Source organism: Nelusetta ayraudi, unplaced genomic scaffold (assembly GCF_046127955.1).
Source record: "Nelusetta ayraudi isolate G7.1 ecotype Tasmania unplaced genomic scaffold, CSIRO-AGI_Nayr_v1 ptg000168l, whole genome shotgun sequence".
In the NCBI taxonomy this organism is placed as follows: domain Eukaryota; kingdom Metazoa; phylum Chordata; class Actinopteri; order Tetraodontiformes; family Monacanthidae; genus Nelusetta; species Nelusetta ayraudi.
In genome coordinates, this window is record NW_027466218.1 from 3,708,086 (window position 1) to 3,722,992 (window position 14,907).

The 14,907-nt window shown below is 51.2% G+C and overlaps 1 protein-coding gene across 3 annotated transcripts; it reads right to left on the reverse strand.

Moving 5' to 3' along the window:
- Nucleotides 1–1,020: 1,020 nt before the first annotated feature.
- On the reverse strand, nucleotides 1,021–14,050 carry LOC142880360 (RNA-binding protein 38-like). Of its 3 annotated transcripts, XM_076014221.1 has the most exons (5): nucleotides 13,553–13,691; nucleotides 11,240–11,378; nucleotides 10,242–10,296; nucleotides 4,168–4,309; nucleotides 1,021–2,818 (listed from the first exon to the last, which is right to left on the reverse strand). In XM_076014221.1, exons 2-5 carry the CDS (start codon nucleotides 11,315–11,317, stop codon nucleotides 2,443–2,445), a joined length of 651 nt encoding a protein of 216 aa, XP_075870336.1. In that variant the 5' UTR covers nucleotides 11,318–11,378; nucleotides 13,553–13,691; the 3' UTR covers nucleotides 1,021–2,442. The 3 variants fall into 3 exon arrangements, with proteins under 3 accessions (XP_075870336.1, XP_075870334.1, XP_075870335.1); XM_076014219.1 differs by lacking the exon at nucleotides 4,168–4,309 and having other exon boundaries at nucleotides 13,553–14,050; XM_076014220.1 differs by lacking the exon at nucleotides 4,168–4,309 and having other exon boundaries at nucleotides 11,255–11,378; nucleotides 13,553–14,045.
- Between the last annotated feature and the right edge of the window lie 857 nt (nucleotides 14,051–14,907).

The following is a 14,907-nucleotide window of genomic DNA, read 5'->3' on the forward strand; positions in this document are numbered from 1 at the left end:
AGGAAAGGTGGCGTGCAAGGAGTGCAGGGCGAGAGAGAGAGAGAGGGAGAGAGAGAGAATAACAAGCCCGACTTAGAGGTGGAGTAAACAGAAATTGGAGGGGGAGGGAGAGGGAGGGAGAGAGAGAGAGAGAGAGAGAGAGAGAGACGTCTCATGTTTAAAGGAGCTCAACATGTAAAACACTTCTCCATCCTGTCGTTGCGCGGAGCTCAGCCGGTTGTGATGTCACAAAGAGCTGTGACACCTCTGTCGCAGGTGAGGGAACCTGAACTTTTTAAAAATAGATCTGAAAAAAAAAAAAATATGGTGGCCTTTAAATCTGTGCAACTCGGCAGCGCCGTCATCTCGGACCATCATCTGAATCAAAACATGCACGGCTCATGACAAAATAGTTCAGAACGTAACAGCTCAGTAATCCTGAAATCTCAATGAGAAAAATCAGAAAAAGCTGCAAAGGCGTCGCTCGACAGCTGAGATGTTGCTCAGCAAATTCAAGTGCAAATGTCCTCCCAAATGTAAACACTCGCAGACTCTTCACAGCACTCGGGCTGTTGGAAGTCGTTCCCGGACTGAGGCTGAGAATGTTTGTCTCAACCTCGCTGGCGTTCTTGTTTCTCTACACACACTCAACACTGCAGCGGAGGAGTGACACATCTTCTCGAGCGGCGCTGATGTCAGCACAGTCGGCGCAGAGGAGCCGCTGCCGGGAAGCACAACTAGGCAAACTCACTCCACACAGAAAACACACACATGCATGCAAAGAGAGAGCCTGGTAGGAGCGGGCGGCTGCAGGCTGGGAGAGAGAGAGAGAGAGAGAGAGACTGAGGGAAGGAGAGAGAGAGAGAGACGGGGGGGGGGGGGGGGGGGGGGAACACCCAGCAGCCCTGACAGGTGCTGCTGCTGCTGCTGCAGCCAGATAAACCTCTGGGCCTCCCGACACTTGATAACAAGCAGACACACATAACCGAACTCTGTCACCCTGCTGGGAATAAACACGCAAAAAAATAAAATCTTCATGTATTTTTTTTTAGTACAAAGTCTTTATTCTTTTTTTGGTATGGCTTCTTTGAAGAGACTGTAAAATACAATTTTATAAAAAAAAAAAAAAAGAGAGAGAGAACTAAAGAGAGTTTTGCGATACGACCAGTAGGAGCGTCGACAAAAAACAAGGAGGGGGCGGGGGGGGGCGTCACTTTGACACCAACAACACAGCCAGAAGGACGAGCGACTGGACGCGGCACCTGCAGCAGTGCAGGCCAAAGGGCGTCAGTGCCGCAAGCAGTCCCGGTATCCAAAAAAAAAAAATACAATTAACTTAGTACGTCATATAAATACCTACATATAAATATTGTAAATGTAAGTGATGTCTGAAAACATTTGTATCTCTTCTTAAAACGCTGCACATGAGCGTCTGTTCCAACAGTCTCGCCGAGAGACGCCGAGATAAACAACTAAACACACTGGTGCTCAGTGTCAGCTACCTTTCAACAACAACGAGAAGAAGAATAGAAAGAATAACGATAATAGCACAGCCCCCCCCCCCTCCCCCCGCCCACCTGTCACCCACGTACTGCATGTTGATTATCTACATCCACTGGAGAGGGGAAAAAAAGAAAAAGGTCCGACGAGACCCTGAGCGAGCCGCCGCTCGGCTTGGTGGTGGAGGGGAGGGCACTTTAAAAATCAGCTGATAAAGAGTTTTTTTCCTTTTTTTATTTTTTTTTTAAATTTATTTAAGTAATATTAAGGCCTCTTCAATCATGATAATTAAAAAAAAAAAAAAAAAAAAGAGAGAGTCCCGGCGTCACAGTTCAAACCAGTGGAGCTCCCACCGTCGCATACTGAGTATTTCTTGGATTCTTTTTTTTTTGCTTTGCTCGTTTGCTTTTCCCTTGAGCTGAAATCTCTCGCGCGTCCTGCTGTTTGTTCATGAGGCAGCGTCGCACCTGGATGGCGGTGGTGGGGTGGGGAGGTGATGGAAGGGGGCGGGGCTTCACCCCAGGGGGTCCCCCTCGCAGCGGCAGAGCGAGCCGCAGGACATTTGTGACACCGATGACGACGAATGACAGAGAAACAAGACGATGACATTAAAATGATAATGAACGACAGGAGAAATAATAATAATTATAACAATAACAATAATAATAATAATAATAATAATAATAATAATAATGATGATTAAAAAAAAAAAAAAAAGAGTGTCAGCTTCTGGAAGCCCTTAAAAGCCGCCTCCCCTCCCCCTCCCCCTCTTAACCAATGAGCACGCAGCTCATTCCTCATCCTTTAGTGCAATAGTCCGTCCCCCTTTTCTGAACTTCCTGAAACCCTCCCACCCCCCCCAACATGACGATTCTTTGGCCATCGTCCTCCTGCTGCTCCTCCAACTCCTCCAACTCCTCCTCCTCCTCCTACTCCTCCTCCTCCTCGTCCCCCTCCTCCTCGTCACTGCATGCGGTCCGGCTGGATGTGCTGCTGGGGGGCGTAGTGCAGGAAGGTGGGGGCAGGGCCAGCGGCCGAGGTGAGGGAGGGGTGGACGGCGGACGAAGCCGTGGCGCCGGCGGCCGGACCGCCAGCAGCAGCCGCCGCCGCGGCGGCAGCGGCGGCGGAGGCGGAGGGGCTGCTGGCGTAGCTGTAGCCCAGGAAGCTGGCGGGCGAGGCGGCGTACGGGTACTGCTGCTCGAAGGCCGCCTGGGCGTACTGGCTGTAGGCGGCGCTGTAGTCCAGGTAGGGGCTGCTGCTGACCGAGGTGGACACCTGAGTGGGCAACACCAGGCTGGGCTGCACGTAGGCTTGCGGGTAGATGTACTGCTGGGCCATCCTGCAGGAGAAGACAGGAGGAGGAGAGGTTTTCAGGGGGGAGTTTCTCACGTTGCACCCGAGGCGACTGGAAGCAGCCGCAGCACAAACACTCCCCACCAGGCCTGGCTTCCATCGTTTACACGCCCCCCCCCCCACCGGCCAAAGCGTGTTAGGGACATAAACTCTTCCTTGGTGTTCCTCTCCAGCTGAGGGCCGCCTCCCTCCCTCCATCCCTCCCTCCCTCCCTCAGTCACGCCGACGCTTGTTAAAGAGGCCGAGCAGACGAGAGGCGGCAGCAGGTTAGCGGCCCGAGGCGACTCAACGGCGCGTCTGTTAGTGGAACCCACCAAACCTGTCGGGCCGGGTGGGGGAACTGTGTGTGTGTGAGTCAGGGTGGCAGCGGTGGTGGGGGGAGGGGGGTGAACGGTAGAGTCAGCCGTTACTGGCAGGTTTTCAAACTCAGGCATCGCTTGAGTGTTTTAACAGCTGCTGCTCTTCTCTGATCACACACACACACACACACACACACACACACACACACACACACACACACACACACACACACACACACACACACACACACACACACACACACACACACACACACACACACACACACACACACACACACAGGTTCTTCTTGCTTTACTTTACTTGGCCGTTGTGTAAAACACAGGTGATGTTGGCTGGTGAGGGAGGTGGTGTCAGTGTGGGTTGTGTGTGTCGGAGGGGAGGCACCTCAAGCTTGGGGTGCTGGCACCCCCACAGACTCTTCTTTGAAAAGGTATGCAAGTGACTTTTGGTTTCGTTTTCCTGATTTTACATTTTAGGGGCTGAACAAATCCCCACATACAAACACACACACACAGACACACACAGAGACACACAAAGAAAGAAAGAGGAGTCATAACTGACACTCAGAGCTGCGTCTTAGTGCTGATGATACAAACCCCCCCACAAGCCAAACCCAGTGCAATCTGAATTGAATTCCGAGCTTCTACCTGAAGAAAATTCATTCTCAGGGAGAAGCTGTGGATCAGCAATAAGACGCAGCCAGAAAGTAAACACAGTAAAAGATGGGAGCATGCAGGGGAAGAGTTGTCATCGCTCCAGCAACTCTCTCTCTCTCACACACACACACACACACACACACACACACGCACGCACGCACGCAGCAGTTACCACAGCAAACTCCCCCAAAGCATGCCTTAATAGGGAAAGAGTCACACCGCAATCAGCAGAACCTCCTCGGCCCTTATCACACACCAGGGGAGGAGATAGAACAAAACACAAGAGAACAGGAGCCACTTGACTCCATCACGGCACACTGCACTGCACCGCACTGCACTCTCAAGCCATCAGCGGCACCTTGACGAGAGGCCTGGCTGGCCAGCGGCAGCAGCAGGAGGAGGTGGTGGTGGTGGTGGTGGAGGAGGTGGAGGAGGGTGGGGGTGGGTGAGTTTAGAGTCCTCCTGAACTGTGCGGCACCTCCTGGTGGGCGGGACGTCAGCTGGCGACAGGAGGGGGGGAGGGGTCACAATACTGCTGTGTCATTTGGTCAACGCCGGGATGAAGCTCCGAGGCTAATCTGCGTTACAACACCCCGCCCCCAAATAACAAAGACAAACAACAACTTCAGCTCGGTGTATGACGTATTTTTTTCCTTGGATGTATTAAAAGAACTGGATGCCAGACTGGAGATATGGCGGCAATTCTTCCCAGTGGGCACTTGAGGTACTGCAGCAAAAAAAAATCCCATGTGCGCAAAAAGCGTTTTTCCCATAGACCGCCATATAAAATGATTTTTTTTTTTATTCAAACGTGTGCTCATCAGTTGTAGCTGTAGAGCTAAAAAACAGATTTTTTTTTTAGCTGAAGGCTGCAAACAGGGGGCTAACCACAACATTTTCAGCACCGCTCTGCTCAGCAACGGGAGGCTCGTCTGGTTCGACGCAAACAAAAAACAAAGGACACAACCCTCGGCCTTCCAGATCGCGGCCCTCTGCGCTACGAGTGTAGGCTTCGCATTTTTTTAAGCCAACGCTGCCAGCGAGCTGTCAACAGAGCGGCATCGACTCTCGCACGCGGCCCCCCCTAACGCGAGCGTACACTATGGCTGTGGGGTGCGTCGTGCATAATGAGGCTTTCGACATGCGAGAGTCAAATCCAACAACAACCTTGCGTAGGTCAAAGGGGACGAGGATGCAAATAAGAGCCGAGAACCAGAGAGATGCGGCTGTTTGGTTTTCAGCGCGAGTGAAAGGCGGCGGTCTTGGATAGTGCTGCTGTACTGGAGACTGGTCTTAGTCTCAAGACCAATTTTAAGGGTCTCGGTCTGGAAGGACTCGGGATTTTTGATCAAGACCAGTCAGTCGAGACTCAGCCAACACTGCAATGACACGAGAACGGAAAAGAATCCAGCTGCTGCCGTTTTACGCCCTGTTGGTGACACCCTGGCCCCCTTATTCCTCGTTAATTTATTTTTTAATCTTATGAAGCAAAAATGTTTTTTTGAAAATGGCTCAAAATAGTTGGCAAAGCAGCAAAATGATTCAAAGATAACTTTCTGAAAATGTTGCTGTTTGATTCAGAAGCAAACTGGAATTTAAAAAATATATATCTATATATATATATCTTTCAAGTCTTGGTTTTGTCTCGATCTCGATGCTCCCCATTGATGAGGTCTTGGTCTCAGTTGGTGCGGGGTCTTGACTGCACAGGTGGCATGGAGGAGGGCGGGTGACGGCCAGAGAACGGCAGCTCAGCTGCTTTTTGTGCTGACGGCTTGTGGACGGCGCGCAGACGGCAAAAAGGCCGACGGGTTCGAGGCCCTGGCAAGGAAGAGGAATCCGGCTCGTCATCAACGGCAGGACTGACAAGAGCCGAGCGCCGCTGCAATAACCAAAAAATAATTAAGGGACACCTAATGAGTTACTGTGAAACGCCTGGGCGACTTTGCACCTGGCAGCTAAATATTTTCTGCGGGATCTCGCCCGGCGACCTTTGAGCGCATGACTCACCGCCACAGTGCGAAAAAAACAGAAAAGCCATTAGGACGGGAGTGGCGGGTCGAGGGCAGCAGCGCAGCGGCACCGCCCGTGAAACAGCAGCGCACAGGAGGAGCACTGGGAGGCGCCGTCGTTGTCTTGAGAGGACTGTGAATATTCTTTGATAGCGAGTCGATGAGGGGGAGGAGGTGGGGGAGGGCTTATGGGTCGGGGGAGGGGAGGGGGGGTGTTTTGTTTGGTTTCCATGGGGACGCACAGGCTCATTAAACACGCTATACTTATAAAAAAAACAACAAAAAAAAAAAAACAGTTTAATGAGCACCGACCCCCCCACCCACCCAATCCCCTAGACTTCACCCTCCTGCTTCTCACAGGTGGTGTCACTTTTCACTCGCCTGCACCTGAACACAGCAGCAGCAGCAGCAGGTTCTGCCAGTGGAAACGGCTGAACTAGGAAAAACCTCTCACCTCTCACTAGAAGGTTCTGACGCTCTCATCAGGTGGTTTTTCACCTGATCCACACAGAGGAAGATCGCAAAAGTGTCATGGAAACACTTATTATTCTTTTTTTTTGCAATTACACGTCAGCTGAGGCGACGTACGGGGTCCCGTGACCAGTTCACTTCAAGTCAAACCTGGTGCGTTATGTTTGGACGGAACATTCGAAACATCAAAAATGCAGATTGATCGCAAAATGTTTTGTCCCTTCAATCCTCCTCAAAGTGAGGTCTCGCGGGACGACATTTGCCGAGAATTACGGCTTATGCGCTTCACACCATTCAGTGGAAACACCTGCAAATCGCGGTTGTACTTTGTTGAAATTTTTGTAAGATCGCTTTTACTTTGGCAAAAACTGTCCTGGAAACGCAGCTGGTGTGGAAAAGCAGAAGAGGGAGAATCGGCCTCCGACGTGGGAAAGTGGACGAGAGGAGGAAGCCGTGCATGAGAGAGGGGGATGAATCTGCGAACCCCTCCTCCTCCACCCCCTCCCATCAAAACAAGGCTGCGTGGCTACAATAACCTCCCGCCCCCTCCGCCGCCGCCCCCCCCCCGCCCACTGCAAACACACATTTGCTGACCGCAGCTTTCACGCACAAAATCCCAGCGAGCTCGGCGCAGCGACACGCACGGCTCAGAATCCATGCCTCAGACTTCCCGGTCCTCACGCCATATGTTGTCAAGAGGGTTTTTTTCTTTTTTTGAGGGGGGAGGAGGAGGGGTGGGGGAGGGGGTTTAGGGTCGGGGAGCGAGGCCTGCGTCTGTCAGCCGCCACGCAGCGGGACCTCAGAGAGGGAGAGCCGACAGGTGCTGCGCTGCACCCACCACCACCATCACCACCACCACCCCCCCACCTCCTCTGTGGTGGTCACGGGAGATTAAGGAGGGAGGTAACATGAGCCGACACCTGTCAGGAACACGCCTCGCAGCAGCCGCCGCCGCCGCCGCCGCAGCAGCAGCAGCGGTAGCCGACCCAGTGGCCCCTGGAGCTCCAGCACTGCTGCTGCTGCTGCTGCTGCTGCTGCGAGCAGGGACGTGAATGGCGCCGCCTGGGACATGACGGGACATGCCGCCACCCCCCCACCCCCCGCCCCCGCCGTGTCTTTAACTAAGGATATGGTGCTAATAAACACATCATGCGGCCTTTTACAGGTCCGACAGGTTTTTCTTCTGAGGCGACGCTCCCACGATTTAATCTGCCACATCAAACATTATCTAGAGGCACAGCGCCAGTCAAAACTGTGGACACACCATCTACTGCAGTGTTTTTTCTAGACCTTTTCTACACTGCAGATAGACACTATCAAATATATGAGCAGGATATATGCCATTATGCAGCAAAGAAAAACACTTTCAATAACCCTAAATAAGCTTTTTATGAAAGGCAAATATAAAACGTGTTTGAGTTTTACACTTTTATTGTTTCCTACATAATTCCATGTGTGTTCGGACGTAGTTTTGATGGCTTCAGTGACAAACTGCAACGTCAATGGTGATGAGAATCAAAGGATAGGCATTAAATTGAGGGTGTGTCCAAACTTTTGACTGGCGTAGAAAAGAGAAGTTTGTCACTCTGTTACCTGCCAGCAAGATCTCATGTTTTCTACAGTGAAACTGACTCAGAGAGAAAATGACGCACCTTTGGATGCTCTCACTATATGCTGCCGTTTGGTTCAGAGTGAGACATTTCAACAGAGTTGCTCAATCAATGCACCTTTTCCCAACAGGTTTTCAGACCAAATACAGCCAATAGTGTCGCTCCAGCAGCTCGCGAGCACAGCTTCACACACGCAGTCCTCCTCGGTCGCCATCCGGATTACAGCATAAATCCCAGCCCCTCCCCTTCAACAGCTTTTATCTCTATCCAAACAACAGGCTAATTCAACAGCGCTAGCCTGCCTGCTGGGGGGTGGCCGTGTGTGCGTGTACATGGGAGGGCAGGGCGGGGGTGGGGGTCACGTATGTAATCCCGTTAAAATGGAAGCCATCAGACGAAATCTCACGCGTCCCTCTGAGTTCAGAGCCGCGGCAGTGACGGAACTCAGCCACGAGTCTCGCAGGAACGACAGACACCCTCTAGAAATGAATGCTGCCCTTTGAGATAAACAAAGCATGCGCACTCGTGCACACACATACACGCAGCTCATTGTCTTACTTAGTTATGGCTATCTTTTTGTGTGTATTAATCGTACTTTTTCTTCATGAGTTTATTCTTTGAATTTGCTCATGAAGAATGCAAATTATTATCACTTTTAGACAGAGTACTTGTATATTGTTGCCAGTTGCTTTCTCTGACCCCTCTTGGCCCTCACTCAATAAAACCACTCAACAGGTAGCTCCTGAAGCGACCTGTGTGATTCACACTCCCGGGTTACATCAGCTATCATAAAGACATTCAGACACATTTCTGCTTGTCATTACACGACAGACAGGACAAGGCGAAGAGAGAAAAATCAAGCAAAACAAAGAACGAGGTGAAGCACAAAGCTTTGTTTTTATACAAATCCGCTGGGAGTGAGACGCGGCGCTCTTATCTGCCGGTCCGATCTGCTGACTGTAAAAACACTGTCGCGATGGGAGGAACTCGGTGGTGGAGGTGTGGGGGGAGGGGCCAGTGGGGTCAGTGGAGGAAGCGCTGGCTGCGGCGGTACGCTCATTAGCTGCCCGGCAGACCACAGCCGCTCTGTTGCCGCTCTGTTGCTACAACACGGCCACTTCTTCCTCCTTCCACCTGGTGGAGGGGCTTCAGCTCCGTCGGTCAGCGGGAGTCACACGCTGCTCTCTGGAAGGCCCTTCTATCACCACCCACACGTCAACCCACCGTCTGCCCTCGCAGAGCTCGCAAAGAAAAAAAGAAAAGAAAAAGAGAACTCCAATATGCTAATGGTCGACCGCTGGGGGTTTGCATGCCGACACAGAAACTGACACGTACTGGTGACGTCTATAGCTGCGTTTCTTTTACCCCGAGAATTGCAGAAAACCTAAATATTGCAATAGAAAAACTGGTGATGGAAACACCTGAACTTCAAAAAACCTCTCAAATATGGCGGAACGGTTTGGACGCTCTCACGAGGAGGTTTTTCCAGACGTATCGATATAGAGGTATATCGCAAAAGTGTCGCGGGAACACTTTTTTTCCGCATTCACACGTCCGTGGACGTGACGTACGTGACACTTCAAGTGAAAATGGTGCGTTATGTTTGGACGGAAGAGGAGGCGGAACAAACGCAAACATAACTCTGGTAAATCTCACGGGACAAAATTTTACTAGAATTACAGTTTGTGCACTTCACACCATTCAGTGGAAACGCCTGCAAATCGCGGTTGTACTTTGTCAAAATTTTCCGGAATATTGCTTTTATTTTGCAAAAAAAAAATGTCAATGGAAACGCAGCTGGTGCGGACGAATAGAACAAAACTGTACAGAATGAATGATTAATGACAAATGTGAGTCTTATTTAAATTAGCCTTGGATGCAAAAGAATGGGCATTATATGGTAGTTTACGTCCACATGGGGAGACAACTACAGAGGTAAATCTATCATTTTAACGTGCAGGCGAAAAGAGGATTTTGTTCAAGTACTAGGATCCCAAAAAGTGTTTAAGGATGGCCTAGAACCAAACTGATCCACCTTGAGAGGAGGAGACAGAGCACAGGTCCTTTAACTTTCCGCCAATGCTTTCCCATGAGGTCCCTCACGGCCCTCGCAGAGAAAAAAAAACAAAACAAAAAAAAACTCCAATATGCTAATGGACGACCGCCGGGGTTTGCATGTGGACACAGAAACCGACGTGTACTTTCTAGAGGCCGTGTTTGTCAAAAGAGGAAAATAATAAATAAACATAACAACACAGAGTAGTGCCCAGTCTGCAGGGAGTGAAGAAAGACAACAACTGCAACAACAACAGGCGCCCACTCCTCGCTCGCTCGCTTACCCATACTGCCTCTGGATGAGCGCCGGGTGGATGGGCTGCACTCCGATGGATATGCCTGGAAGAGAGGAGGCCGGCTGTTATGGACGGCGCACACATTTGCATTTACAGAGGAGGGCCGAGGGAACAATGCACACAGGGCACCAGGAGACACAGCAGCGTCTGTTGCTGCTGTTGCTGCTGCTGGAACAACAGCCACACGTGTTCACAGGAGGCAGAACTTTGTTTGGTGCGTAGCACTTCTTTTTTTCTTCCCGTCCATAATCATGCAAAATTCATGCGACCAATGTATTCCAACTGCAGTAATAATGTGTCTCTATGTGGTCAGTGAGCTCCCCCAGTGAGGGAGGGAAGTTTGTTGGTCACTTCTGCTGTTCGTTAGAGTTTATAGGAAGCTTGTGCGTAAAACACAAGGCCCTGGTGAACAGAACAGAATGGAACAGAGTGAATGATTGACAAAGGCAAGGCTTCTTTAAATTTAAATGGGCATTCTGTGGTCTTTTGCTTCAACAGGGAGAAAACTTATCAAAGTAAATCCATCATTTTAGACCTGCAGGAGAATAGCCACTGGGAGCCTCGAACAGGCATGGGCAAACTACGGCCCGGGGACCATAAGAGGCCCGTTAAGCTTTTTAATCCGGCCCGCTGAACTTGAATAAATAACATTAACAGTAAACCAGTAGTAAAATAGCTGTACGTCATCCATTTTTTCCACCATTTTAAGAGTCATTTCAATAAAGAGCAAAACACTGTGGGGCTTCAAAGACAAAGATTTTGCTGTAATCATTTTAAATTGACATTAAAGCACGTTTTCTAAATATCCCATGGTGCACTTTTTTTCTCCTATGTGTTGGGTCGCTGAAACACTCATCCGTCTGCTGCTGCTCCTCTGTTGACTTTTAGAACCCATTGTGGCTCCACCAGTCAAACAGTTTGCCCACCACTAGAACCAGACGTAACACAGGTTTTGTCAACTCTCTATCCCCTGCCCCCCCACCTACCTCGCTGGGTCTCACCTGTCTGTATGCTGCGGGGCTTGGCGCCCAGGTAGGCCAGGTTGACGTTGGCCTTCCTGCCATCGATGATGGGGTTGGGGTCCTTGCAGGCTCTCTCGGCCGCCCCTCGGTCCGTCATGGTGACCTGACAAAACAAAGAGGCGGAGGGGACCGTCAGTGAGAAACACAGCGGCAGAAAAACCACCAAAAATGCAAAATAAAATATCAGCTGATTTAAGCTGTGGGTTGTTTTGTGTCTGTTCTGTCAGAATCGTCTCCCTGAAGGCTTCTTCTGGGTTTTTGCTCTGAAGTGGAAACTGTAGGAGCGCGATGACGAGTTTCAGAGGTGGGTGGTGGTGGGGGGGGAGAAAAACCTGCTGAAATGTGAATCTGGGAATCGCAACAAGGAGCTTATCCAATTAGTGACAAAATATTAAGGGGATTGTCATTATCCAACCCCACCCCCCAGGTCTGGCACGAGATGAGCCCCTTCTGTTTTGATTGCCACATCCTGCCAGCTCAGGAGGTGATCAGGGTGGAGGTGGGTGGAGGGGTACTCGGCCACCTCCACGCTTGGCCCGAGCGCTGAATGTAGGACAGTTTTATCCAAGAGGACCTTTAAACATGCAAACAAAAAAGACAAATAAAAGGCGGAATGCCCCTTTATCAGCGCAGGAGAGAGAGAGAGGACTGAAACAAAGCCAACTGCAGGGCCTGTGTTGTGAACACATTTGATGGGAGTGGGGCCGTGTTTACACTGGAGTGAGCTTTGCACCCTGAGCGTGTGAGTGTGTGAGTGTGAGAGAGTGAGCGTGTAAGGGGGGGGGGGGGTGAGTCGAATAATCCACTTCTTAATTGTGTCTAAAACAAAAAGGTGTGCTCAGCCCGACGCCCCTCCACCCCCCTGCTGTTGTCAGCCACCTCTCCAGCTGGAATACACACACACACACACACACACACACACACACACACACACACACACACACACACACACACACACACACACACACACACACACACGGGAGAGAAACTATAAAAGTGTGAGCCTGGTCCCCGAGAGCACCAGCGGCGGCTCGAGCCTGTTTAACCTGAAACACCAGCATCAACACGCAGCCGTTTGCCACCAGACTCGACGGGAGTCTTTCACCTCTCGGGTTCGGGAGACGCCAGCGAGCGTGTGTAAACATCGGCGCGATTGTCTCCTAGAGAAATCTGCCTTTGGGAGTAAACACGCACTGGTTAACAGGTTTCCACTCCTTCTTTGGGCCGGTGTGGACGGCATCTTGCGCCGTGTGACAAACACACCGCTGCAGATCGTGGAGTCAAAACAGAACACGAAGGAGATCACTCTGTTGGCCGGGACGGGACGAGTTTCACTCCCACCCCCCTGCCCCCTGCCCCCCCCCCCACCTTTATGAGCACATGATCGAGGCGATCACAAGACGGGCTGGACTGGAGGTGAAACCCTTGTTTGTGCATTCAGAGAGACTTCAAAGTCCTTCCTGCTCTGGTCCTGGACGGTGTGCCAGGACTTCAAACAGGACACAATTTGTTGGACCTCGCTGGGAGTCTTTTCCTCCCCCTCCTACTCCTCCTCTTTCCCCACCTCCTCCTCCTCTTTCCCCAGCAGCCTGGATACGACTGTAAATCATGTGATCTGGCAAAAACAAACCCGTCCAGGCCCTGACAATGGAGGTCAGGGTGCACGGGGTCAACCTCCACACGGCTCCCAAAGAACCATATAAAGCAAGAGTGCTGGTGCAGACTCTCTCCCCGTCTCCCTCACACGCACATACGCATGAAGTGGGTGGTTAGGGAGGAGGCAGGGGGGTGGGGGGGCTGGACATCAGACATATGTTGAAATATAATCTCCTTAGTTAGCCATCAACTCGTGCTGGCCCTCGTCCTCATTAGGCTGCGATAGCAGGCGGCCAGCCATGAAACTGAAACAGGCGGACAAGCGAAGATGCTGCTGCGCAATTATGCGTGCGAGGCTCGCTAGGAGGGCTTGGGGTGGTCGGCTGGGTGGGTGGGTGGTGAACCACCCCTGACTCGAGTCTAGTACGACACAAAACAGCTGACCGGGCGACGTTCACGCCAAAAAAAACGAAGCAAACTTGGGTGCGGGGAACAATAAACGGAGGTAACGGCACACTGAGAAACCGCGGTGCTGCCGTGTGAGGCGGCGGCGGCGGCGGCGGCGGGAGATTCGAGCGGCTACACGCACCCTTTAAAGTTGACGCGCACGCGGCTGTTGATGTTCCATTTGTGGTGTATGTGCGTGCGTGTATGTGTGTGCGCGTGTCGCTTGTCACTCACAAAGCCGTATCCCCGGGACTTGCCCGTCTGGCGGTCGGTGATCACCACCGCCTCGTCGATGTCCCCGAAAGCCTCGAAGTACTTTCGGAGCGACGCGTCGTTGGTGTGGTAGGGCAGCCCGCCCACGAATATCTTGGTGAAGGTGGTGTCCTTCTGAAGCGGCGGCGGCGGCGTCGGGTGCATGACTTCCAGGGCTCCTCCGTTCATGAACTGGTGCAGGAGCATTTGGCTCAGCCGGGCGGGCGGTGAGGGGGTCGTTGGGTGGGGATAGAGGGGGGGGAGCGAGGGGGGGGGAGCCCGGAGGTGGCTGGAGACTCGCTACAAGGCGCCTGGACCAGGCCCCGGCTGCGGCGGCGGACGAAAACGAACGCTCCTCTCGTCCGAAAATGAAAGCAGACCCGGTGACAAGTCCGCTCGGGGATTCCTCTGCTGCCGATCGCTCGCTCGCTCGCTCCCACCGGTTGCTTCTCTCAACAAACCACTGCCGGAGAGAGAGCCGGCTGTCTTTATAGACCGCCTGCTAAGTCACGCCCCACACAAAGGGCCCGACCAATGGGCGCGCCGCTCGCCCTTCCATCCTCCCGCCCTCGCAGCGCCGCTCTGCACCTGCTTTTGTCTTTTTCGGCAACACAAAGAGCCGTTCTACAGTAACACGCTCGGCCACATGGCTCCTCGGTGACTTCCTCTCACCGAAGTAGAACGGCCTCGGGATTGAAGTCGTGGTCAAGATTTAAAGTTCGATGCAGGTCAAGTTTAATGACGTGATAACGATCAAATCTACCGCACTAGGAAGCGGCATAATGTTCTGATAATGATCTGTGGTCGATCACTAGTTTCATTTTACAAGACCCTCAGTTGTTCTTAGTCATGAGATCAGAAAATGTTGATAAAACGAAACTGAATTATTTACAGGGCAGTAAAAAATAAATAGGTAGAATTTTCTTAAAGCGCAACTGGGGTTTTTACAGTCTAACAATATGTACTTCAATTGTGTTTGAGTTGAGCTCATTTTTTTTTTATTATTATTATTTTTTTTTTTATCACTAACTCAGCAAGAATGTTCCTTGTCATTTTTGTGCACACAGTCACACTTCTCTTAAACAGATTAAAGCTTCTTGAAATGTCATGGAATGTACTAGTGTTAAAAGCTGTCTGCGCATTCTACCCACTTTCAGGTGTTCATTGTTTTCATCCTGGATACTAAGGAATCCTGGGAGACATCCAGAGGTTTGTAAAATATATATACATATATAGAGAGCCAGTAGGAGCGTGAGGTGGACTTTCATCATGCCCGACACCGCTGACAGGCTAGGTGCACAGAATACTGTTAGACAACATTGATAAAGTGAATTTTA

Bases quoted from the DNA above. Each gene is read 5' to 3' on its own strand.
- LOC142880360 (XM_076014219.1), bottom strand. From the start codon at position 13,777: ATGCTCCTGCACCAGTTCATGAACGGAGGAGCCCTGGAAGTCATGCAC. The intron at 11,379-13,552 runs GTGAGTGACAAG...TTGTTTTGTCAG, and splicing joins AGTCCCGGGGATACGGCTTT to GTCACCATGACGGACCGAGG. The intron at 2,819-10,241 runs GTAAGCGAGCGA...CTTCTCCTGCAG, and splicing joins CTCATCCAGAGGCAGTATGG to GATGGCCCAGCAGTACATCT.